The sequence below is a fragment of the Lates calcarifer genome, linkage group LG13, assembly GCF_001640805.2.
Source record: "Lates calcarifer isolate ASB-BC8 linkage group LG13, TLL_Latcal_v3, whole genome shotgun sequence".
NCBI lineage: Eukaryota > Metazoa > Chordata > Actinopteri > Centropomidae > Lates > Lates calcarifer.
In genome coordinates, this window is record NC_066845.1 from 22507865 (window position 1) to 22532544 (window position 24680).

A 24680-nucleotide genomic window follows, 5' to 3' on the forward strand; every position below is an offset into this window, starting at 1 on the left:
CTTTTGACCCTGTTCAACCATCAGTTGGTTCCTCTAAAAACTCAGTCTGACAGCGGTGTTTTTCTAAATGTCATTATTTAAGAAGGTCTGAAAAGTGTTATGTGTTAACTCACTTGATATATTAAGACTTTCAATTACAAGAAAAAGTCCCTCATAAAAAAATAGTTTCCATCAAGAAACAGTCTAATATAAGACAAACAGAACAAGTTGAAAACAAGAAGTAACACAGAAGAATTTATTTATTTAAAGAATAAATCCTGCATCAATACTTTAAGACAAAACACTAAAAAAATACTAAGATTTCCTTTACACTTTAAAATAATTTTGCTCTTTTTGAAACCATCACAAAAAATAGAAACAAGTAAAACTTTTGTAATTAAAAAATGTAACTGTACACAGCAGAATATACCATTTATTGCAAACTGAACAACCCTGACACCTCATAAACTATAAACACATGTATTATAATTCACCTACAGATATGAAAAGACAAAGACACACACGCACGCGCACACACACACACACACACACACACACACACACACAAAACTACTCTGATACAGCTCTCATCCTCTTCTCTTCTGAGACAAACAGCTGTGTTAAGACAGGTTTTTCCCCTCAGAGTGCCCCAGAGTCTCCAGAGGCAGCCAGGCAGCACAGTATCTTGTATGTGTCATGAAGCCATTCAGGTCCATTTTAAAAGGGATTTCCAGTAATTGTGGCCTCCCCCGTCCTTTTGATACCAGATGAACACAGTCTGTCTTTGACAGTCCACACTAAAAACTAAACAGGCAAATAAAGAGTCCCCCACTGCAGCAAGTTCCTCTGAGTGGTGTTGCACTCACTGATTCACAGGAAACCTGGTCCAACGTTATTGTAAAGCATTCCTGATCTAGCATTATGGAAATTTTAAAAAGACATTCTGTCCTTGTTATTGCTCAAAGGTTATATAAAGCAGCTCGTTTAGAGAAGATAGGATTGTTCCATTCAGCAGCCTTAGGCAACTCAAATACTTACAGACTATAACTAGATATCACAGAACAGGCTCAAGTTTCAATTCACACCACCAAAATAACAAGGTACTTTCATTTTGTTATTGTTGCCATTAATAAATGCTATCGTAGTGAAACCCTATTTAAAAAACTGTTGTTAAAAAGTTTGTTCTCAAACTAGTTTGTTCTCAAGATGTGTATAAGTATAGCTGTTACAAATTCTGCTGCAGTAAACGATATCAGAATAAAGGTCATTTGAAGGATCAGACAGTACCATGCTCAAAAGAACATTCTTGTTAGAGACACAATGATATAAATGTTGACAGTGATCTCTCGCTCTAAAAATCCATCAAAAGAGCTGTGGTTGCAGATGAGAATATCAATCAATCGATGTCAATAAATAAGAGAAAGACAGAAGGAGAGTCTTTCCCAACCCTGGTTCATAAATGCCAACCCCAAACCCAGCTAATAAAACCAATGTCCCCTAACCATGATCCACCAAAATAATATTTAGGATTCCCAGCCCCTAGTTTCACAACATTAAAATTTCAAGGGTTAAACGTCTGATTTGCTGTCATTTCATTAATGACTAACACAAATATTAAGATCTGTTCCACTTCATGCTCAGTTACATCACATACAGAAGATGACAGCCATATAACTGTCAACACCAGCAGACGTGACCCTCACAGCTGCTGCTAGTCCATTTACACTCAAGTGTGACATTAAAAACCATGACAGACAGACACTCAACTGGCTACTTTTTCTTTTTTATAAACAAAAAATATAGTAGTTACCTCAATTGTTACTTTTAAATCCAGGAAAAAGACCGGTAACACACAGGAGAGTGCAATGGAAATATAAAACATCTACAAAACCATGTCTGTGTCTATGATAATCCAGAGTTCTAATAATCAGAAGGAAGGTATTGCCCTTAACTCACTATCTGTGTCTGAACAATCAAGCCAAAAAAGAGGCACTGTTAGCTGTGCAACAGCAATGGGGATTATTGGAGTTTCAATGGATACCATGGCCAGAGGCTGGATAAAACTGGAAAACTAGACAAACAATATCAAACTTCTATGAACAAAAACAGAAATTTTATCAGCTGAGAAAACAATCTAACAATCATCAATTCCATTACTACTCGGTGAACTGTTGATAAAACCATAGAAACAATTATCATTATCCAAATTGGTACTTCTATGTATTGTTTGCCTACCCAAAACCAGGATAAACATAAAAAAAATTAGATGGAAACCTAACTAGGCTGAGTACTATCTATGTCTCCTTGAGCAACTGGAATTAGATCCTGGTCAACAGCACACAAGTGTGAATATACTGACAGCCACACTCATGTGCATACAGTAACAGGTGTGAATCTATTGACAGAAACTTTAATCAACATGAATGCGTTACTCTGCTGATGCCACTGATAGCACACTGTCAACTGGAGAAGCCAAAGGTTCTGTATCAATTTTTTAAAACTTCTTGACTGAACAGGCATGGCCTCTATTTTTCTTTAAACATCTGATGACTTTAGGCATGTCAATTTCCACTGAAAGCATATCTGAGAATACAAAGCAGATGTCACGAGACATTCTGTTGAAGCCTAACTGGAATTATTAACATCGGTAGACCAGGGCCAGCAACAGAAAAACTTTCAAGAAATACAGTACTCCCCACTAGTGTCACAGATGGAAGAAACTATTTAGCAAAGTCCATCCTCCCTGTACACTTTTGATGGTTCCTCATTGGTGTATAGTGCTTGTGCATGGGATGGTAGGAATCCGCCTGTCCCCAAATACCTATTCCCTGTGATAACTTAAATCCCATGATGCATTTTTCTCTAAATGGGTGCAGTGTTTCACAAAAATCTATACCCCTATCAACGAGGCACAGGTAGTCATATCCCACAACCTCAGCACTACATGATGAATCCTGAGGCCTTCCCATTGTCAACCCATACTCATAATACAGCAGAGACACTGACCTCAAAAATAAAACCATGCCAAAAGGCACCACACAACATTGCAGGTCCCCTGTCATTTCTTAAGAAGGTCCTCATGCAGCTGTGGCCTCATCTTATACACTGATCAGCCACAACATTGAAACCGCTTGTTAAAATACATTGTTCTGCTGGGAAACCTCGTCCTGTCCTTGTATTCATCTGGATGTTAACTTGACATGTACTACCCACCTAAACATTGCTGCAGACCAATAACACCTCCCCCCGGCAACAGTACTTCCTGACAGTAGCTGCTTCCCCCAGCAAGACAATGCACCCACCACACTGCAAAAACTGCTAAATAGCTTGAGGTACATGAAAAAGAGCCTGAGGCATTGTCCCAAACTCCCTAGATCCCAATCTGATCAAGCACCTGTGGGATGCACTTGAACAAGCCAAATCCATGGAAGCCCCAAGCAGTAATCCACATGATGCAAAGGATCCACTGCCATTGTCCCAGTGCCAGACACCACAGGATACCCGCAAAGGTCCATACCATGTCCATACCCTGACAGGTCAGCGGCACAAGGGATCCTACACAATATGAGATTTAATGTTGTGGCTGATCAGAGTAGATTTATAAGGCATTTTATTCTAACCATTTCAGCTAATGCCATTATACATCGATGTTTATTAGAAGGTTATTGGAAGTTTCTGCCGCACTTGCTAGTCCACTAATCAGGTTAGTCAAAAGACAACAGAAACTAGATAGACGTAACCCAAAGATAACACTGTGAACAACATGATAAACAAGTAACTGTTTGGTTTGTTGATTCTTTTCTAGAGGTGAGAGCAGGAAAAGATGTGGAGTATGGATGGACAAGACTTGAAAGCCACGAAAACACTCCCAGAGGACAGGGAAATGCTCTGGATTCCCATTCCATAACAGTGACACAACAGGTTGGCATACACTGCCTCTACGCATGAATTACTCTTAATAATTAAGCATTAAAAAGAATATACTAGCACAAGGTGAACATGCAAAGTTTGCATACGAATGAATCTCATAAAAGCCACACTGACTCACTAAAGACTATCAACACAACAAGACTGAAGGGCCAAAATTCTTGGAGAAAGATCAGGGAGGCAGTGGGATGCTGCTAGGAGGGTGCTATGATGCTATACCTCTGTCTGTGGCCATTCTTAACAGGTAAAAGCCCCTTTTCATGCTTTAGGCATGGTCTGAAGACATGTAGTATGGCCTAATTAATTTGTAGTTTGGTAAGCCCATTAGTGTCTGCAAATCATTATTCACACTTCCAACAGCGTTTCCAAACCAAAGCAACCATTTACAATGTTAGTCACAGTGTATCCTCAGCAATCATAGTACTACTTTGTGTGTGTATGCGTATGCGTAGGGGCATAATTGTGTGAAATATAGTAATTCATTGTGCAACATTTGAGACCATTAAGGTGGACTCTGGTCAAAGTGAGTCTCATCTTCTAGATGAAAAAACTCAACAGCAAGTCACTAAATGTAGCAGCAATAAAACTAACCATTTACATTAACACTGTATCTTACTAAGATCTGTCAATTCCTCATTAGGCTACAACTAAGTGAAAGCCAAGTCATCTGCAATCCTGCTATCTGAAGCATGATGGCGTTCTGATTTTAAACCAGTAAAAAGGAATCTGAAATAAAGAGCCTTTAGAGTTCCATGTTTCTTGAGAGTTCCTTCAATTTGACACTGTTCTCTGATGAGAGATGTTAAGGTGTGTGACTCATATGTAAATGTGTTTGTCACTGCGTTGAGGGTAGACAAACACATGAAACAGTTAGTAGTTCCAGAATCGATCAACACCAAGGTAGTGGTCTACTGAGAATCCCTATCTGAATTTTTGTAAAAATCTTATCAACATTTTAATATTCTAATGGGTGTTAATAGCCCTGTGATGATATATATGATGTGATGTCTTCCCTGCACTGCTAAAAATATAATGTGTGGGAACACTTCGAAAACTTGTAATATTTCAACTTGGTCCTAACGAATTATACCTGTATTCAAGCTGAACTTATTACAAAAGCTGAAAGAAATTCCTGTGGAGTCAGATAAAGAAATGAAATCAATTTGTTGGATAGCACACTTAGGAATGGATAGTATTACTGTTTTTTGGTTTTTAGATATTTTGAAGAAAATTACTGAAACCAGTTAAACTTGGCATGTTACATTGTTCCCAATTAATAAGGTTTAAGACTAGAGGATAAAGTAAGTTAGAATGCATACCTCTACCCCTGTACAACAGTGTGGTAACAGACACATGTGTTGATTTGGATCTATCTGGTCCTGCTGGGTCAGCTGTTCAACTTCCATAGGTCAAATGCTCTCTTGGCATTTGACTTTTTATTAGTGCATTGCAACATCAATGGAAAGTGCAGTTCAAAATGAGCTTGGTGATTTAAAATACAATGGAGTGCTGCTGAGAATATCTATCAATATAATTTCCCTTTTCCACCACTGACCTGCCAGTGCTGAATTTAGAACCAGCTCTACACATTTCCACTAAGAAAAGTCTGGTGCCAGTGCCAAAAAGCTGGCACCAACACAGCTCCATAAAATTGCTGGTCCAAAAGTTGGAACCACTGATGTTAGTGGCTATTTAAGGGGCTACCACAAGAAAACCTTCCCCATTTTGAAAAACATGAGTGAAAGTAGCAGCAGAAAGGCTGGCAAATGATGAACTGCTGCATGAACTCCCACCAACTGGTATCGAGTGTGAACTAAATAACGTTTGGTTCTCAAACCTGTTGAAATGTGGGCCAGTTCTCAAAAGGAGCCAGTTCTTTACTGGCACCGGCATCAGCATCAACCTGGTGTAAAAGAGATATAAGCTATTCTAAAGTGTTGAAAGACAAGGTCATTTTGATTTGCAAAGATCCACCATTTTACTGTTTTCCAAGCCTTCCAACTGGTATGTGCAGCGACAGTTACAGCAAGGTAACCATTTTTCATTATATTTTTTACTAGACCTCTCCCCATAGTTCAGTGTATGAAGTTGCTGACTTATTCTAGGCTTCTAATTGTTAGAGCGCTATCTTCCTCTGCCTCCTTACATTGGTTCGTTGTTGTGGTTGAATACTTTGCTTGCCCATCGATGTATTTTATGAGTGAAATATTAAGTAAATACTGGAGGTTCCCATTGAGACAAAATGTCCTGTCATTCTCAAACAGGCACCCAGTCCGCATTCAAAATCAGTGCTTCACATCTCAGATCTCCAACCCCAATTAAATTGCCTTGCACTGAAAGGCGCGCATGACCACTGAGCATTTGAAGTATGTAAGCTAATCAGGTGACCTGAACCTACAGCCACAGCAGATTTTTGACTATGATCACAGTGCTCCTCAAAGGTCCAAGTGAGACTATTTTACTGGTGAAAATGGGCAATGCAAGTCAACCAGTTTGATGAATTTTCTCAGGTGGCCTGATTCAAGACATTTGAACATATTTCTAGACCATTCTTTCACTTAATGAGCAATTTTTATAAAAGGAAAAACATACACTATCACTAAGCAACATGTTAAGGTTATTTCTGCAGTTTGTTACTGAGTTTTGTGCTGAGTGGTGCGGCTCCAGGCCTCTGCAGGGGCAGAGAGCGAGTTGGGGGTCATGGTCTGTCAGGACAGCCAACTGTAGCCTCTCTGAGGCACAGGGAGGCTGTGGCTTTGGACAGGGTGACAGCCTCTCTGCCCAGTGCTGCAAGGAGTTTAGAGGGGCATCAGCCTGGTGGTGTGGAACAGGAGAGGATTCAGGTCTTCAGCGTGGACGGCCCGATGAAGCGATGGCTCAGAGCGACTTCGCTCGATTTTTGGCAGTAGGTCTTGCACCTGCTCAATGGCCACCAGGATCTGATGAAGGAAAACCAAATATAAAGAAAACCAACAAATTCAAAATTTAAAGTATGATGTTCATATACATGTGGTTGTCACCCTCAGGTCTGGATTTTACAAAACAACTGCAGATGTGCTTGATGTAATAACAGCTAATATATGGACATTATCAGCATTTAGAAACTGCAATTATTGAAACATGAAAATTCTTTCTAGATGTACATTTGTATGGAACACTCATCCTTGTATTTCCACAATATTTAAAAAGACACAACAAATGGAATTCCAGTGAAGTAGTAGCAGTAGCAGTTAAAACACTTGATGGGACTACACTGACAGCAGTAAAACAGTTACCTATACACCACTCACCTGTGGAAACAGGGGCCTCTCGTCACGTTTGAACTTCAGGCAGTCAATGATCAGCCTTTTCATTGACTTCGGTGAGGTACTATACAGCTTACTGAGGTCTGGAGACAAGTAACCGCGTCCAACCATAAAGATTATCTGAGAAAGGAAACAAAAAGGAGACAGTTACTGAAATCTGACAGTGCTATTCATGTAGGTAGTGTCACTAACTTAAGCTACAGTAAAAAAAAAAAAAAAAAAAAAAAAAAAACTAGAGGGAAAGATTGCAGTGTTTCCCAACAGAACAGAGGTCTTTATCTAATACAGCCAGTAAATGTAAAACAAACACTATATATGGTAATTGATGTCATTCCATCTGTTGGTCAGTTAGTCAAACATCTTGGTCCAGAGTGAAATACTTTTGGATGGATTACCATGACATTTGGTAGAAATATTCATGGTTTCCAGAGGATTAATCATGATGACACTGATGATGCCTCAACTACCTAGTGCCACCATGAAATCATAACAACATAGTCTCCCCCTGACCTCTCCTATAGTTAGGTTCAAAATTCCAGTGGTTCCTAACACACCGCAAAAATCTGAAAAATTGGGTGTAAGATTGGCACCTGCCAAATGAATTGAGAGATCTGGAGGTACAGAGACAATATCAGCAAGAAACCCAGGTCTCTGTACTGGTTGCAGCACACCTGTCCTTCAAATTCATTCTTTTTTAGATATGTGTACAATCATTGTGCTTGTCAGAAATCTCCAAAACATTAATTAATCAGATACTCTGCTTTAGACTAAGTGAATGTTGTGTTAACACAAAATAAAGTGTGATGTCACCTGGTCTCTGTTGTTGATATTGGAGTAAGGCAAGGTCCCTGACATCAGCTCAAACAGCACTACTCCGTAGCCATAGACATCAGACTGGAATGTGTATGGGTTGGTGTCCTGCATCCGGATTACCTCTGGAGCCTTGGGGGAAAAAAGAGGAATATGCTTATGTAATGACCTGCCATTTATGTCATGATAAATTAAACATACAGGTTATACTAATTTAGCTTGTTTTAGGCTGTTCCATCTTGAGTATAGCGAATTAGAAGAAATTAGAAGTTTATATCATATTATTTGGCATTTGACAGTGATGGTATGCATAGTGCGTCATCATTATGGGGGGTCAAGGGATGTTGGTGAGGGTTTTTGGTTCCCAATCCAAGTCTGAGTCTGATCCAATATTAGTTCATGTTACTGAAATGTTGATTAAATAGCCAGTGTATTTGACATAAAACAGCTGTAGATGAGTCCTTCTCACACACCTTATTTTTATAAGCTTCTTGATCCAAATACTTAGGTCATGGTAATAAAAAAATGAAGTTTCAAAGGTTAAATTATTGATAATATGAATGAAAGTTCACTTGGGACAATGTCACATCTGGCAGTGACAAGATGTGACCAACTGGAAAGAAAATGTCTCACTTTGCTGGATTTGTTGGAACTAAAGAAACATTTGTGGTTTTACAGTGGTGTTACAAAGTAGAGGTTCTTCCTTCACAAAGACAACAGCCAAGTTTAATTTAGGCTTGTCATCAAGTTACTGACAGAATTAAGATTAATTAGTGTCTGCTGATATGATGCTCTGGTGGCCATGTCATTTTAACCAGCGAAAGTGACGCTCAGCACTGGCTGTGTATCTTTCTGACCTCAGTGTCAGTTTTGAACTCAGAGACATTCATTGTTGCGCCCAATTAATATTTCACTTTTGCAAGATAATTTTCACTAGCTTTTCCACTGGCATGTTGCACTGAGTCTGGCTAATTTAAAGAAGAGGAGATGCAATATGTTCAGGCTGAGATGAACAAAACACAGCAGAGAACAGTAATGGTAGGATTTGATTTACATCTGCCTTATTTTTTGCCAATACCAATCCATTAAAATATGACTGAATCCTTAGGGTCAGATCCGGACATCTATAGGAGGGACATACAGAAAAAGTAAATGTCCCAAATGAAACGTGATCTTGAAAGTCACTGAACTGGTGAAATTACGTGCACTATTACTGACATGCTGAGGTAAGCATATCGTGTCATATCTGGTTGTTAGTGTTTCAGTGTAGTGTCTCTGCTGTTTGTCTCAGTTTAGATAATTTTCCTTTACCGACACTATATCCATGTCTTAATCACTAACTTGCACATTTAGTGTTATCAGTAGTTGTTAAATCACTCAGACCTTTTCGGTACTACCACACCACTGTTTCACGCTATTCTACACTAGCTACTTTAGCTTAACAACTAGCCATGGCCTCATCCCACTTTCGATGAATGCGGTTTATTAGGGAGCCAAAGCCCTGACAATCCAGAGTTCAGGCCAGGAGTTGCAGTCTTACATGCTTCTCTGTGCCTCCTAGAACTAGAACAGTCACCCCCCGTTATCCCATAGAGACTGTGATTGCCCCCCGAACACTTAAATTAACTAAATCAAAGGCTAGCAGAAGAGGAGTTAGCTACAATAATCTCATAAAAATCAACACAGCCAATTCAAATTTACAGCAAAATAAAATAATGGGATTACTTAATACCAGATCTCTCTCTCTAAAGCTGTACTAGTAAATGATTTGATTTCAGATTTCCATCTTGATTTATTCTGTCTGACTAAAACCTGGTTGTGTCAGAATGAGTATGTTAGCCTGAATGAATCCACCCCCACCCACCTCCCAGTCATTAATACTCATATCTCCTGAGACACCAGCCAAGGAGGAGGAGTTGCAGCCACTTTTGATTCCAGTCTATTAATTAACACTAAAATTAACAATAAACCTAAACTCAATTATAATTCATTTGAAACGTCGACAATGACAGCATTAGCTTGGCATTTACCTCATTATTGGACTTTATTGGCTTCTCTCTGTATGTAAATGAACCTATTCATTGTTTTAATCACACCCTTGACCTTATTTTGGTCTATGGTATTGATATTGGACATCTAATAGTTTTCTGACAGAATACCCTTTTATCAGACCACTATTTAATTACTGTTAATTACTATTTGAATTCCTGTTACTGGATTACGTATCAACAGGCAAAAATATCCTTACTTGAAATCTTTCTGATAGTGTGGTTTCTAAATTCATGGAAGTGATTCCCTCTGCCCTAAATTCATTGCCAGATTTCAATTTTTCAGTGTTGCAGGCTCACTACTCTAGACTCTATTGCCCCCCTAAAGAAGAAAGCAATAAAGCAAAAGAGGCTAGCTCCATGGTTCAACTGTTGAACCCGTACACTAAAACAAACAACATGTAGACTTGAAAGAATTTGGCGTACCACCAAACTGGAACAATCCCACTTAGCCTGGCAAGACATTACCTTAAAAGGTATAAGAAGGCCCTCTTGTAATGCCAGAGCTGCCTATTACTTGTCATTAATAGAGGAAAATAAGAACCCTAGGTTTCTTTTCAGCACAGAAGGCAGGCTGACACAGAGTCACGGCTCTACTGATCCCTGTATTCCTCTAACTCTCAGTAGTGATGAGTTCATGACCTTCTTTAATAACACCATTTTAACTATTAGAGACAAAATTCAGCACATCCTGCCTGCAATCAGCTCTGAGCCAAAACACAGGATCCCTAGAAACAATGTAACACCTAATCTCGACTGTTTCATTTCCATTGACCTCCACCTACTCACCTCAACTATTTCTTTATCTAAACATTCAAACTGTCTTTTAGACCCCATCCCAACTAGGCTGCTTAAGGAAACCTTACCCTTAATTAGCAACTCTGTACTGGATATGATTAACCTGTCCTTACAAACAGGCTACGTGCCACAATCTTATAAAGTAGCTGTAATCAAACCTCTTTAAAAAAGCCTACTTTCGATCCAGATGTATTGGCCAACTATAGACTGATATCTAATCTCCCTCTGCATCATAGGAGATTGCACTTCCTAATTGCATCAGACAAAGGACTTGTCTTTATACTTGTCTTGTTAGATCTCAGTGCTGCTTCTGATACGACTGACCATCACATCCTTTTACAGAGACTGGAGCATTTTATTACCATTTAAGGAACCACACTAAACTGTTTTAAGTCCTATCTATCTGATAGGCTTCAGTTTGTACATGGTCACAACAATTCCTCCATGTACACAAAGTTAAGACACTGAGTTCCACAAGGGTCAGTGCTTGGACTCTATTCACCCTGTATATTCAATTCAATTCAATTCAATTCAGAACACTTTATTTGTCCCTGAAGGACAATTAAAAGGCACTGAGAGCACCACATAGGACACAGACAGAACATGAGACATCCAAACAAAACATAAACATAAAACATAATGAGCATCGACCAATCACAGCTCAAAGTGCTGTGTGCAGTTAAGTTCCATTGTTATGCTGATGATACACAACTATATCAGTTAGCCAAACTTGAGGCATGCCTTAGGGAAATTAAGACTTGGATGACCTGCAACTTTCTACTATTGAACTCAGACAAAACCAAAGTTATCATACATGGCCCCAAACACCTCAAAAATACATTTTCCAATGACGTAGTTACATTAGATGGCATTGCCCTGGCCTCCAGCTCCACTGTGAAGAACCTTGGCGTTATCTTTGATCAGGATATGTCCTTTAACTCCCACATAAAACAAACTTCTAGGACTGCCTTCTTTCACTTATATTATTATTGCCAAAATCAGACATTTTCTGTGTCAAAAGAATGCCAAAAAATGTGTCCACGTACTTGTTACTTCCAGGCTGGACTATTGTAATTCATTATTATCAGGCAGCCCCATTCTCTAAAGACTATGCAGTTGAGCACAAATTCTACAGCACAATTACTGACAGGAACTAGAAAAATAGACCATATTTCTCCTGTGTTAGCCTCTCTACATTGGCTTCCGATCAAATCCAGAATAGAATTCAAAATCCCCCTCACCTACAAAGCCCTTAATGGTCAGGCTCCAGCCTCCATCCTAAAGACCTTATAGTTCCCTACAATCCCACCAGAACATTTGCACTCCCCGAATGCTGGCGGTTACTGGTGGTTCCCAGAGTTTCCAGGAGAGGAATGGGAGGCAGAGCCTTTAGCTATCAAGCTCCTCTACTCTGGAAACTTCTCCCAGTTTAAAACTTTCCTATAGGCTGCTATAGGCCTAGACTGCCAGGGGATTTCCCATGATGCAATAAGCTTCTCTCTCAGTATGGATTCATATCCCATAAATACATGTTACTAACTCAATATCTGCCCTTTCCTGTAGTATTGTGCTCTTTCGTCTCTCTCTCCTCTTCTGTCTCTTTCTGCAGGTATTTCTGCCTCTGGAGCTGTAGAGTCTGATCTGTGATGACAAGTCTCCTGCTGCTCCTACAACTCCACTCAACACCTGCTGTTATACCTAGAAATTATTAGTGCTGCTTCTAGTATTACTACTGTAACTCTCATAACTATTAATACCACTATTGTATTACTGATACCAATGTATGTATTTATATGGAATCTCCATTATGCTATGTTCTCCTGTCCCTATTCTTTTTGTGGCGTAAAGAGCTCTCATCATACTACCTTCAGAAAAGATTATGTTTACTCTCAGAAAGCTGCAGTGAAAGATGGTCCTGCCTCCTTTTATTGCAGCAACGGGCCCTGCTGAAAATTGTACCAGTGACTTAAACACAGCTCCGCATAGTCTCCTAAATTTAGTTGCACCTCACACCACCAATTCTTGATGCTTAAAAAGTTCCCTGGCTCATCAAAGAAATACATGCTCTGAAGCAGGCCTTCAGGATATTGGAAGCAAATGGTGTACTGAAATATAAGCGCACATTCTCTAATGATAGAGCAGCATATTTCTCAAACTTAATCAATAACAATAAAGACAACCCTGGATTTCTTTTTTTGCTGTGTCTAAACTTATTCAAAAGCAGCTGTCTATCAGGTGCTCACTCCCTAAGATTCTTGATTTTCTAGCATCTTTCTGCTGTAAAATAGATGACATCAGACACAAAAATCTGCTCCTCGTCTTCAGCTTCTACTGCAGAACCAGTTAAGCATTATGTTAAGTCCCAGAGTTTCTGCTCTAATATATTTTGAAATTGAATCACTGTCTAAGCTGGTGTTGGCTTCTAAACCCACTACCTGCCTCCTCAACCTACGTTTTGAACCTTTTCAGTCCGTCTTTAGGGTCTGGGTGGTAAATAATCTTCTGCTCTCTATGGATTCAGATTCCACCTCCATGCTCCTCTTACTGGATCTCAGTGCAGCCTTCTATTCCATAGACCATTCATTGTATACTTATGGACTGATTGAAAAACAAATTTGGTGTCTCTCATCAAAATCCTACTTATCTGAAAGAGGGGTTGAGGCCTCCCACCCAAAGGCAACTCAGCAATTGTACTATAAATGTATTAAGTAATCCAACAACATCAAAGGCATTCCTTAATGTCATGGTTTTATAATAACAATAGTTTCACAAGGTGTCAAATAGAGGATGTCTCTTTGATGAATCAAAGTCATAGACTTTAAATGAGATACTTACCATCCAGAGAATGGATCCACTGGGCTGTTCCACCTGTTGAGAGCCACTCCACCGAGACTTCACTGTGGCCAAGCCAAAATCACCGATCTTAACAGTCCAGCCCTCATGGAGAAAAATATCTAACAGCAGAGCTCAGGAAAAAATTACAACAGACAGCTGGTATACATATTCTTGGTATTAGTTATCACAAACAAAACATTAGTTTTGATTTCATTATGTCTTAAAATTGGGAGACTATGTGAAAACACTTAAACTGTTAACCCATGATGGGTGCTAACACCCTTACTGCCTCTAACTGCCTTTACTGCAACATTTTACCCCGATAATCATTATTTCATTTCAACTCTAAAGCACCACAGAATACAGACACAAAATAATGCACACCTTACCAGTGCTTCCCCTACCGTTGTCTTGGGAGGGCGGGGGGTCCCTTTGGTGGCGTGGGCCGCCCTCCCAAGAAAGGCAAAGAAAAAAATTCTATATTTAAAAGATCATGTACACAAATCTCTCCCACAAATAGTTCTTAACTGGCAGTTAAAAGCTACCACTGGACAATAAAAGGATACTGTTTGATTTCAGATCTCGATGAATTATGTTCTTTGCATGAAGATAACTGAAAGAGAAGGGGAAAAAATCTAAATCATTGATATCATTTGCCTAAGGGAACAGACAGAGCACAGAATTTTAAAAAGTTCCAATTCCACTTACTGCGTCCAGCACAATGATAAAAACACACTGTGTAAATCAGCTTTGTCACTGGCTCTGTTACAGTATCAACAGTCTTTACTTTTACAAATCCTTCAAGTATGCCTCCTGAACTGTGTTTGACTCTATCAAATGTCAGTTTCTGCTTTTTAAGCAATAGGTGGAACAAATTAAACAAGATTTTAACAGATATTAGCAAGTTTGGAAAGTTTAAAGTTCATGAAGTGCATAAGTAATCAATCTCACAGAATAATTCCTATCTACCAAACGGGCAAAAAACACTACATCAATTGACAACTGATGTGTCAAGTACTTCAAAAAGGGTGTCAACAGTGAGTATGTGGTATTGTTGAGGTGGAATTTAGCAGCAGGTCTTACTCCATGCCCTGTGCTGTCTGTCTGGCCACATCTATGCGCCGCATAGTGTCAAACTTGGTTTCTGTGACATGCAGATGGCGGTACAGGCTGCTGCCTTCACACCACTGTGTGATGATGGCAAAATTGGGCTTAGTCATGTAGCCCATGAATAGCAGGATGTTGACGTGGCGGGTCTTTCTGCAGAGAATAGAAGTGGTAATTATGTTAGAAATTCCATTGTCTTATTCAGGTCAGTTTAAGATAAAGGTTACAGTGTACTTACTGAATCATTATAACTTAATGTGATAACATTATAAACTGGTGTTAGTCAAAGTGGTGCCCAAAGTTATTATAGTGTCCAACTAAATTGATTTAAAGCCCTTTTTACATAACAAAATAACAGATGAAAACCTACTGATGAAGAGTGTGAAGACTTTTAGTAATATTTTTAGTATGAAAATAAATAAAGAAAGAAAAAAGCTGCCATGCCGTTAACAATGATCAGCTTTTTCAAATAAGGAAGAAGAAGAAGAGAAGAAGAGGACTTAAAGACAGCACTACTAACCGTAACACCTGCATTTCATTTTTGAAGGCTTGTAACTGCTCAGGCGTCGGCTCGGTGACTTTAAGGATCTTGATTGCCACATCCCCATGCCACTTCCCTTTAAAGACTGTTCCAAAGGAGCCAGCACCTATTCTCTTCTGGATGGTAACTTCTCGAGAGTGAACCTCCCAATAGTAACTTGAGTCTCTGTAGCCCCCTCGGTGCTGAAACAACACATGGACTGAATGTTCTACAAACTCACACCATTATGCTTTTTTACACAACTAATTTATGAATGAATCCTTAAGGGTTTTCCCGCCACCTTGTGGCTTGTGAGCAAAGTTAAAGGCTACATACCACTTTCTTTTTGTCATCAGATGAGGAGGGCTTGCGTTCCTTGTGCTCTGAAGGGGACTTTGGTGGTCTCCTACCTGGAGAGCCGAGAGAAGAAGGTGGGCTGGTGGAAGGCTTTGGTGAGGGCTCAGGACCTAGATTTGAGAGAAGGAACAAGGACAGACAAGTCAAAAGTAAAAACCCGTAAGATTACAAATACTGAAATAGAAGATTGGCAGGGGGGGTCAAAAACGCACCCATCATGTTGTTGAATTTCAGTGCTTCCTGAAGGGAGGAGAAACAGCACAGTTAATTCACATTTGACCATACATAAGTCAGTAATTAGTGTTATTTTATATATATATATTTTATTATTTTCATGCCTCTTTCAGAAAGACTAAATGTTTAAAGCAAAATTTCCTGACAGGTCTCGTTGTTTAGCTAACAGCACAGAGGCTGGACCAGCATCTGGTTAATGTTCTCTGACCATATCCTATTGGTTAATTTGGCTTCAGTGTACACAAAGCACAATGTATTAAGACTGCCATGGCATTAACTGCGGAACAAAAATAATTATTTACCCATAATGCTTCCTGTATCTGAGCTGCATCAGAAGTACTTTTGGTGGATGGATTGGAAATATTTAACATACAACAAAGACACAGTTCCTTTAGTCTGCATAAATGTCCAGTGTCTGATTTCTGTAATGGCCAAACTAGCCCAACTAATGGAGAAATCTCTGAGTTTATAATGTGTTTAATTCTATTAGGTGAAAAAACAACCTAGCGGGTTAGGAGGTTAAATAGTGGTGTTATGTTGACTATTGTATCAAAAAGCTTATTAGCTTAACAATAGCAACCAATAAAAACATGTGCCAATACCGACCTCTATGATGCTGGCACCAACAGGGCCCACTGTGCTGACCATGTGAACATTGGGAGTGGAGGTGGAGCGATGCCTCTGTAGAGACTGGCCATCTCCACCAGGCATGGGGAACCGAAAGGCAGAGGTTGGGGACAAGAGGTCCATCCTGTGTGATGAATTGAAATAGTTGACAATTTGTATCTGAATATCAGTTCATAGACTAAAACTATGCTGTCCTTTTAATTTGAACATTGAATTGTGAATTGTTTATTGTGGCAGCTTACCCAGCAGGCTCTGGGGTTAAGGCTAGGTTGCTCTGTGATGGGGAATTTTCTGGCAATAGTATCTGTGGGTACTCATCTGTGCAAGGATTAGGATCACACCTGGAAAAAAAACATAAGGGAGAAGTGATGGAATGAGACTAAAGAAACATTAATTTGAAACATTAAGAAAGTAGTCGGGCGAAAATGTTTTAATGCACAGCCATCCGGCCGACAGCTGACACTTACGGAAAACACTATGGATTTATGGTACTGAAACGCTCATGTTATAGCAAACCACAGGAACAAATAACAAATACCTCTGGTGACTTAAATGATTTCAGGCGATATGCAGTTACAGCTCTGAAAAATAGTCTGATGGAAGCCAAGAAAGCAGCAATAACAACTGATGCATTGACAGCTCTCACGCTGGATATTTTTGGTCATTGTCACCTGCTGGGCATGTGTTAACAATGATGTCATGACTAATCAACTAATCCATTTAATTGACTAATTAATTGACTTCAGAAAATAATTAAAATGTGTGTGTGTGTGTGTGTGTGTGTGTGTGTGTGTGTGGGTGGTGTGTGTATAGTGTATATATTGACTCTTGACCTAAGAAACAGTACATAACTCAAGACAACAGTGAAATGTAGTTTAAAGCTTCAGAAAAAGTTACTAAGTGGACTTTTAAGTAATGGTTTTTGTCAAACACTATTTCACACTATTTTAATTTCATCTGTTATAATAAGTGCTGTTTTGTTTTAGTTCAATCAAATATATTTGAGGAAATATTAGCAAATCTGCTAAAGAAGCAGTGGCAAATTGAAAATAACTTTCTTCTTCTTGTTGACATCATACGGCTAGAAAGGCACTTGGTACCCTTGTACAACTACATCTACTAATAAACTGAACAGAATTATTTTATAAGGAACACATCATCTCCAACTCACCGTTTGCTCACAGTATCCATATCCACGCACACAGTAGGGACCTTGCTACTACAGTGCTGGTGAAATTTGTAGCCGCATGTTTGACATCTGAAGCCATTAAAAAGAAACTTGTGGCAAAAATCACAGTAAGCTAGCTTGAAGAAGGTTTTCCGTACCTGCACAGACAAAGAGGCCACAGTATTCACTTTTACAGCAGCAATTTAAAAAAAAAAACAAAAAAAACAATCAAGGACCAAAATATAAAGTGTATTTTTTTCAACTTTCTGATTCTTTCTATAAATATAAGGTATTTTAGAAAAGTCATAAAAATAAAAACAGGTTATGTATGTTTGCCAACTACTTACAAAGTTGTGCATGGTGAGAGGAATATCATCCAGGACCTCAACTAAAAGCTCTTCTCCAACCAGAGGAGTGATGTTGGTGTCCCAGTCTGTCAGTCTCTTACGACTGGAGAGGAAAAGTCAAAGAAAGAAAAAACTTAAATGACAACAGTTTATACAAATGGTCAGTGTTTTGCAACCACATTTCTAGACCTGAGGTGGTAAGGATGAATGTTATTCACTTCAGCTGTCAGTGGTTTTAATGTTATGGCTGATCAGTGTGTGTGTGTGTGTGTGTGTGTGTGTGTATATACACGCATCATTTCACATTATTACACATAACTTAATCTATGGACATCTATGGTTTGATTTCTTTGCATGTGTGAATTGCATGGGTTGTTACCAACATCATGTCAATAGGACCTTTAGAAATATATTTACTGAGAATAATGGTGACATGTTCAATACTTATTTTACTCGTTGTATATCTAATTTAGGGTTCTCAAACAGAAAATTACTTATTACAAATATTCAAAAGCTATATTCAAGCTGCTCTATTTCAATAAACATCTAAGACACCACAGAAAGTAATGAAAGAATTAAAAAGCCTGAAAGAAATTGATCCAACCTCACTGGGCACATATGCCAAAAAGCATTGGCCATGCCTCTGTGGGTTTCCTCATGCTTTTGTGTTGTTGAGCCCACAGAGTATACTGTATGCACTTGAGTCCCTCTCTATTCAAGCTGCCCAAAAGCTAAATGTCTAAGCTGACTCCTCTTGGCTCCCTGCACATATGAATGTGGTAAAATAATATAATCATACAGCTCCTCTAGACCTTCCAAATGTTATTGGACCAACTGGATCACACTCTGATGATAAAAAAAAGAGTCATTTTGCACTTTTTGTGATGCTTGGAAAGATTTATTCACCATTTTGCAGCCAATCCTTTGATTGAAATAGAGCAACTTGAATGCAGCTTCTGAATATTAGGTATACGGCTGGAATCAATTTGGTCTGGTCTTTGGTCAATTTGGTCTGGTCAATCAATTTTTATTTAACTGCTCAATCTGCATTTGTGCCTTTTCTTAGTAAACGTGCATGTGCGCACAATGTAATGTGTATACAGTGGTTACTTGTGGTGGTTGTTCAGTTACGAGCATATGATGTTGAAAATGTCTTCTTTAAAGTTATCAAGTTATTACAATGTGCACAAAGGTAATTTTAAGTAAAAAAGGAACAAAGATGATATGTGGCTACATGAGACACCTTGACTCACAACAGTCTTGCAAACTCTGACGTGAGTATTTATTTTTTGGGGCGCCCGGTGCAGAGAGTATCAAGTTAGATAACGGAGCAGTGTGTGTTGATGCCTAATCTCACTATGCCAGTCAATTTCTAACATAAACTGAGGCTAACTCACCGCTCACCATGATGCTAATTTTTGCTATGTTAATACAGGTCTTTTACAGTTGTTCTACCTGGAGATTATGTAGCCTACACACCGACAGAGACCAGTGGCTGTACTGGACTGGAGAGCAGCTGAGAGATTTATTAGGTTTCGTTATTCAATAATCAATATAAATGAGTGAGTATATGGTGCTAAGTGTTTATCCAGCATGTCACTGTTCAGAAAATCAACACCTTAGTTTGTCCTTACAAAATTAAGTTTAGTGTCTGCTTGGAGCAGACCAGCTGACAGTGACAGTGACAGTGACAGTGCTGCCTGCCTGAGGGTCTCCATCAATGGGCCAAGCACAGATGTAATCAATTTTTGGAGGACACTAGAACAGTTTTTCACCAAACCAAGAAAAATCTAATGCAAACATGCAGGATGCAATGTTCTTTGTTCATTGTTTTGTTTGTTTGAAAGAATGATTGTTCACATGTTAAGTTTTATATGCTCTGAATGAATGAATGAATGAATTACTTTGTGTCATACTGTTTTTTCAAGATAAAATTTCATCCTGATATATGCCTTCATAAATTCTTATGTATGTTACCAACCTGTCATGTTCATATACAGCAAGTTTGAGAATTACATTACATTTGGTGGTCTCAAAGTGCACCAAATAGATACATCTGGCTTTAAAATGTACACACACCCCCACCCCCTGAGGGTCCCAGACCCTCCCACCACAGTCTCCTAAAATCCTGTGGGAAACACTGAATAAGCGTCATACTTGTTACAAGTCAGTAAAGATGAATTAACTGAATCATCCTGTGTGTTCCTACAAATACCTCAAAGCAAACATCGCTATTATGTGCCCACCTACAGGTATACAGGCCTAAATGAATGTGCACTTGATAGAATTTCATATCCAAGGACCAGTGTTTTTCAGTTGCTGAATGCAAAACAAATTTAAGTTCCCTGGATAAATTCTAAGAAGTGCTTCATGTGACATAACTTTATATGCTTGATGTATCCTAGTCACCAAAAATCCAATCCAATCAAAATTCAATTGATTCTGCACTTTGTGAATAACAATCAAATAGGAAGATTAGTGCCAATATCCAGTCATATTACCTACATAAATTTGACAACCAAAATGTAAATATTTGCTGGCAGTCAAGGTTTTGAAATTGTACAACTTGACATTGACTGAGAAACACAGAACACATAAACTCTGAGATATCATTTTCAAAGTAAAATATTTCAGTGTAATAAATTCAGTGGTATTTAACTTTCAACGTTATTCAGTTGGGATCAAATTTCAAAATTTGGTTTTCAGTTGCTGATAAGTCAGCAACATACTCTGCCTTCAGTCTTAATATTCCATCAATGCAATGTTCCCTCTAAGCTGCACGCCTGCGCAATCGTGCACTGCTCCCGCTTTCTCTCTCAAAACTATTTAGCGCATAAAATTAGAGTGTGCGACCGTATGCACGTCTGATGTTGCTCACAGTGGTCCAAGAAATTCTCAGGGAGTTTGTGTGTATGCTCAGACACGTGAAAAATTAGGGGGAACATTGCAGCAATGTATAAACAAAAAACCCTGGGACTTCTGACAATTTGTTGCTGTTGCCTCTTGATCTTTCATGCAGGTGGTGAGAAATACAACCCATTATCCCTATATGGTGTGGGTGGACATCCAGCAGACAATAACACAACCTTACCCTTCTAGAAGGCGGAATACAGCACAGCAGTCTTGGCTTAGGCCTCTCACTTTGAGCGCTTTATCTAGACTCTCGTGCACAGTCTGTCCTTGGCGAACATTCACCTGTGAACAAGAAGCCATATCTGAACAAGTGTGACTTTGGAAAGCCATTCATACAAATAACAAAGAGGTATACTAAAAGTACTCATGGGGAAAATTGACAGTCACACATTGAACTAGTGTTTACACCAAAAATTATCCATGCTGTTAAAGAGATCTTCCACCAGACTAGAACGTCAGTCCAGTATGCAGATCCCTTTTCCCTCCAAATTATGTTACATTCTTGTTCTGACAACAACAAATCTCTTATGGATGACGCTGTGGGATGTCAGTCAACCACAGTTTCTGGTTCCATGGTGATATTACTGTACAAGATGTTTCACAACCATATAGTATAATCCATGTTGTGCTGAGATTAATACAAACCCTCTGAAAACCACTGAATCTCTTTAACTCTCTGTTGGTTTATTTCCCCAGGGACACGAGTGTCCAGGCTGTGTGCCTATCTCTCTCTTTCCCCTACTTTCTCCTCCCTGTCCTTTCTTTTCACTCATGCTCTCTTTGCTGGACCATCAGCTGCCCTGGGACCCCCCCCGCCCCCCCCCCGGTTGTCAGTATCTCATCCATAAGGTCTGGATCTTTATCCTCCAGTTCATTTCTAACATGGTAATACAAAACAGACCTTGTACATATGTGTTGCATGTCTGTTCATTTATAAAAATCCCAGCAGGAAAATTTTTCATTAGGCAGGATTTAATTCAGCCAAAGAATTTAATTAAAATCATCATTTAAGAAACTCATGCATTACTTGCATTTCTGTCCATGCTGCACGAGAATACATGAGCTGATGCACATTTCTACATATCCATTTAACAACATTTTTCTTGTTGCCTGCAAGATTACAGAAAATGTTGAAAAAAAAAATCAAACCATATTTCACTTAAAAGCATTGAGAGTTGAAGTGTATGCTGGCCTCATTGAGCTTTACAGTTGCCCTGCACTGTAAAAGCTTAGACATGTGGCTTTGTGTTTTACAGGGAGATATGGATAACATGAAGAACACACTGTCTTCCAACAAACACCTTTAACTACTATGCTTAATCATCATTATTCCCTAACATTACAATTTAGCACAATGCCACCATGACAAGACAATTTAACAGCCATTTTTCAATATAATAAAAAATTAAATCTATGTCTGACAGGAATTAAAAGTCAATTAAGTGAAAGCTGGAGGCAGGCATCATCAGTGAAACCTGACACCAAGTCTACTCATTGACGTGTGGTGAAGGACATAGAATTTTTACACTTACAACCAACAGTGCTGGCATGATTCTTCCACAGAGACAGCGACTGCCAACTATCACTCACTAATACAGTTATAGCATACACATATTTTTATTTGTTGAAAGTAGTGTATGCCACTACATCATTGACAAAGAGAAGTATGAAGCCAATCATCTCACCACTGTCCTCTGTTTGTTGGGGAGGTAGACGCGGATGGTGCCCCCACCTCGGGGTACATCCTCCGGACTAGTCTCCCCTGAGGAGGAGTAGGAGGAAGAGGTGGAGGACATGATGAGAGGGAAGTGGAGCTGAGGAATGTGGTACTTGCACTGCAACACTGCCACCCAAGGACAGCTTCATACACAGTGAGGTCAAGGTGAGTTGGCTCTTTACTTAGAACCTGTAACAACATGGACATATTTCAGTGTGAACATAGTATACATTAATATAATGGAGCTGCTTGCTGAGGGAAAAAGGGGATTTTTTCTTTCTGTTTATGATGTCATAATGATACCATCCTAAGAAATCAACTGTGAGAATAAAACATAATGTAAAAGCCTGTTCAAAATACCACTGAAACTGTAAAAAAGACATTACATGTGGGAAAATCATAGATTTAGATGGAAATACAGCTAAAAAACACAAGCAAACAAGCAAAACCATCCACATTTATGCATATATCAGAATAGTTAATTAATTGGGGCAAACACTTGTCTTTATAAAGTACATAATGTACAGATGCCTGAGTATACATATAGAGAAAAGGAATATGATACAAATATATGATGAAAATGGTAAATCAATCAAATTTTGGCAGATTTAGTTGTTCGTGGCTGAATTGTAAAGGAAAAATACATCAAATTAGCATGGGATGAAAAGGAGGTGAGGGTGAGGAGGTAATGCATCTCTAGTTTCCAGTTCGATGGAGAGAAGGTGATGTCAAATATTACCAGTCCGTAACTCACATAACAAGAATCAATAGTCTGCTGGGGAGCATCTAGAGCGAACACTTTATAACGTCATTGAAATTACTAGGTTTGCTTGGTGTATACATTTTCAAAGTAACACTAGATAAAGCCTTAAGAGTCGAGGGGGTCCCTAGTGATTTTCATATAGGTAACAACCTCTGTCGCTGAAGAGGAAGCAATTAACGTGATTACTCAAGATTTGAATTATGTTTGGCGATAAAAGAGAGAATGACACGTAACGTTAAGTATTAACGTTGAATCTATGCTATTTAGCAGCACAAGCGACAACGGTTTTTAAAGCCCGGATACTTCACAAAACAAATATTAACTTTCGCTGGTGTAACCATCCACGTTAAACGGCCGAGCGTTGAATTAATGTTGAAATTAAGCACTCACAGTCAAAGCTGCAAAGCAGCAAACTTGCTAACTTCTCGCATGATGCTAATATTAGCTTAGGTTAGCCAGTTAGCTTAACATAGGATTTGTCTGTTTATGCATTCTGACATTTCGAGTTTTGGGAGGCCACGTTTCTCTCGAGGCGCCAGTTGAATGACTTAAGCTAACTAGCCAAACATTTTAAAGGTAGTAGTAAGCAGTTAAAAAGTGACATAGTGACGATAGAACGCTAATAGTGCAAGGTTATCAAGGCTTTCGTAAATTCCTCTCGGTTCGACTTGAAACTGCTAGCTAGCTAAGTACTGACGGGAGTGGAAGAGATTATCTAGCTAACTCACTGGCTAGCTTACTTTAACAGTTACTGTGTTGAGCTTCAATGCTAAAATTACTCCTAGCCTGCTAACGTTAGCCAACCTGTGGTGGGGGGATTACCACCGCGTCAGTTTGTTGCCTACTTCCAGCGTCTTCCCAAATTACACGGCCGTGACTTATTTAATAGTCATTCGTACAGCTGCACGGTACCGTTGTCACTATATTTTTATCAGGATATTGGCAAAACCTCTTTCCGTCAGTGTTTTATTATAGTTTGGATATAAGATACACTCTTACCTGTAGCAGCCATCTTGAATTCTCTCAATCTGAAGTCGGATCTGTCAAGAACTTCGGGGAAAGCGGAAAACCTCCGAAATGCTCCGTCTTCATTGGTTAATTCTCGTAGCTGTGCTCTTTCATTTGACAACACCAGCTGTACTTGTAAAAAGGTAGGAGTTCTGGGTATAGTTCTGTACTGTAAATGAACTACACATTGTGTATCAAAGCTAAACCAGTAAATAAG

General features: G+C 39.1%; 1 protein-coding gene across 1 annotated transcript; it reads right to left on the bottom strand.

Annotated features, from left to right (window-relative positions):
- Positions 1 to 221: 221 nt before the first annotated feature.
- Positions 222 to 24576, bottom strand: araf (A-Raf proto-oncogene, serine/threonine kinase). Its single transcript, XM_018668542.2, has 16 exons — positions 24455 to 24576; positions 22661 to 22881; positions 21154 to 21257; positions 18063 to 18165; positions 17719 to 17873; positions 16790 to 16888; positions 16527 to 16671; positions 15899 to 15926; positions 15666 to 15796; positions 15330 to 15532; positions 14786 to 14962; positions 14269 to 14315; positions 13703 to 13821; positions 8022 to 8153; positions 7197 to 7331; positions 222 to 6845 (listed from the first exon to the last, which is right to left on the bottom strand). Exons 2-16 carry the CDS (start codon positions 22769 to 22771, stop codon positions 6705 to 6707), a joined length of 1830 nt encoding a protein of 609 aa, XP_018524058.1. The 5' UTR covers positions 22772 to 22881; positions 24455 to 24576; the 3' UTR covers positions 222 to 6704.
- Between the last annotated feature and the right edge of the window lie 104 nt (positions 24577 to 24680).

Bases quoted from the DNA above. Each gene is read 5' to 3' on its own strand.
- araf (XM_018668542.2), bottom strand. From the start codon at position 22,771: ATGTCCTCCACCTCTTCCTCCTACTCCTCCTCAGGGGAGACTAGTCCG. The intron at 17,874-18,062 runs GTAAGTAGTTGG...TTGTCTGTGCAG, and splicing joins CTCTCACCATGCACAACTTT to GTACGGAAAACCTTCTTCAA. The intron at 15,533-15,665 runs GTATGTAGCCTT...GTGTTGTTTCAG, and splicing joins CTGATGACAAAAAGAAAGTG to CACCGAGGGGGCTACAGAGA.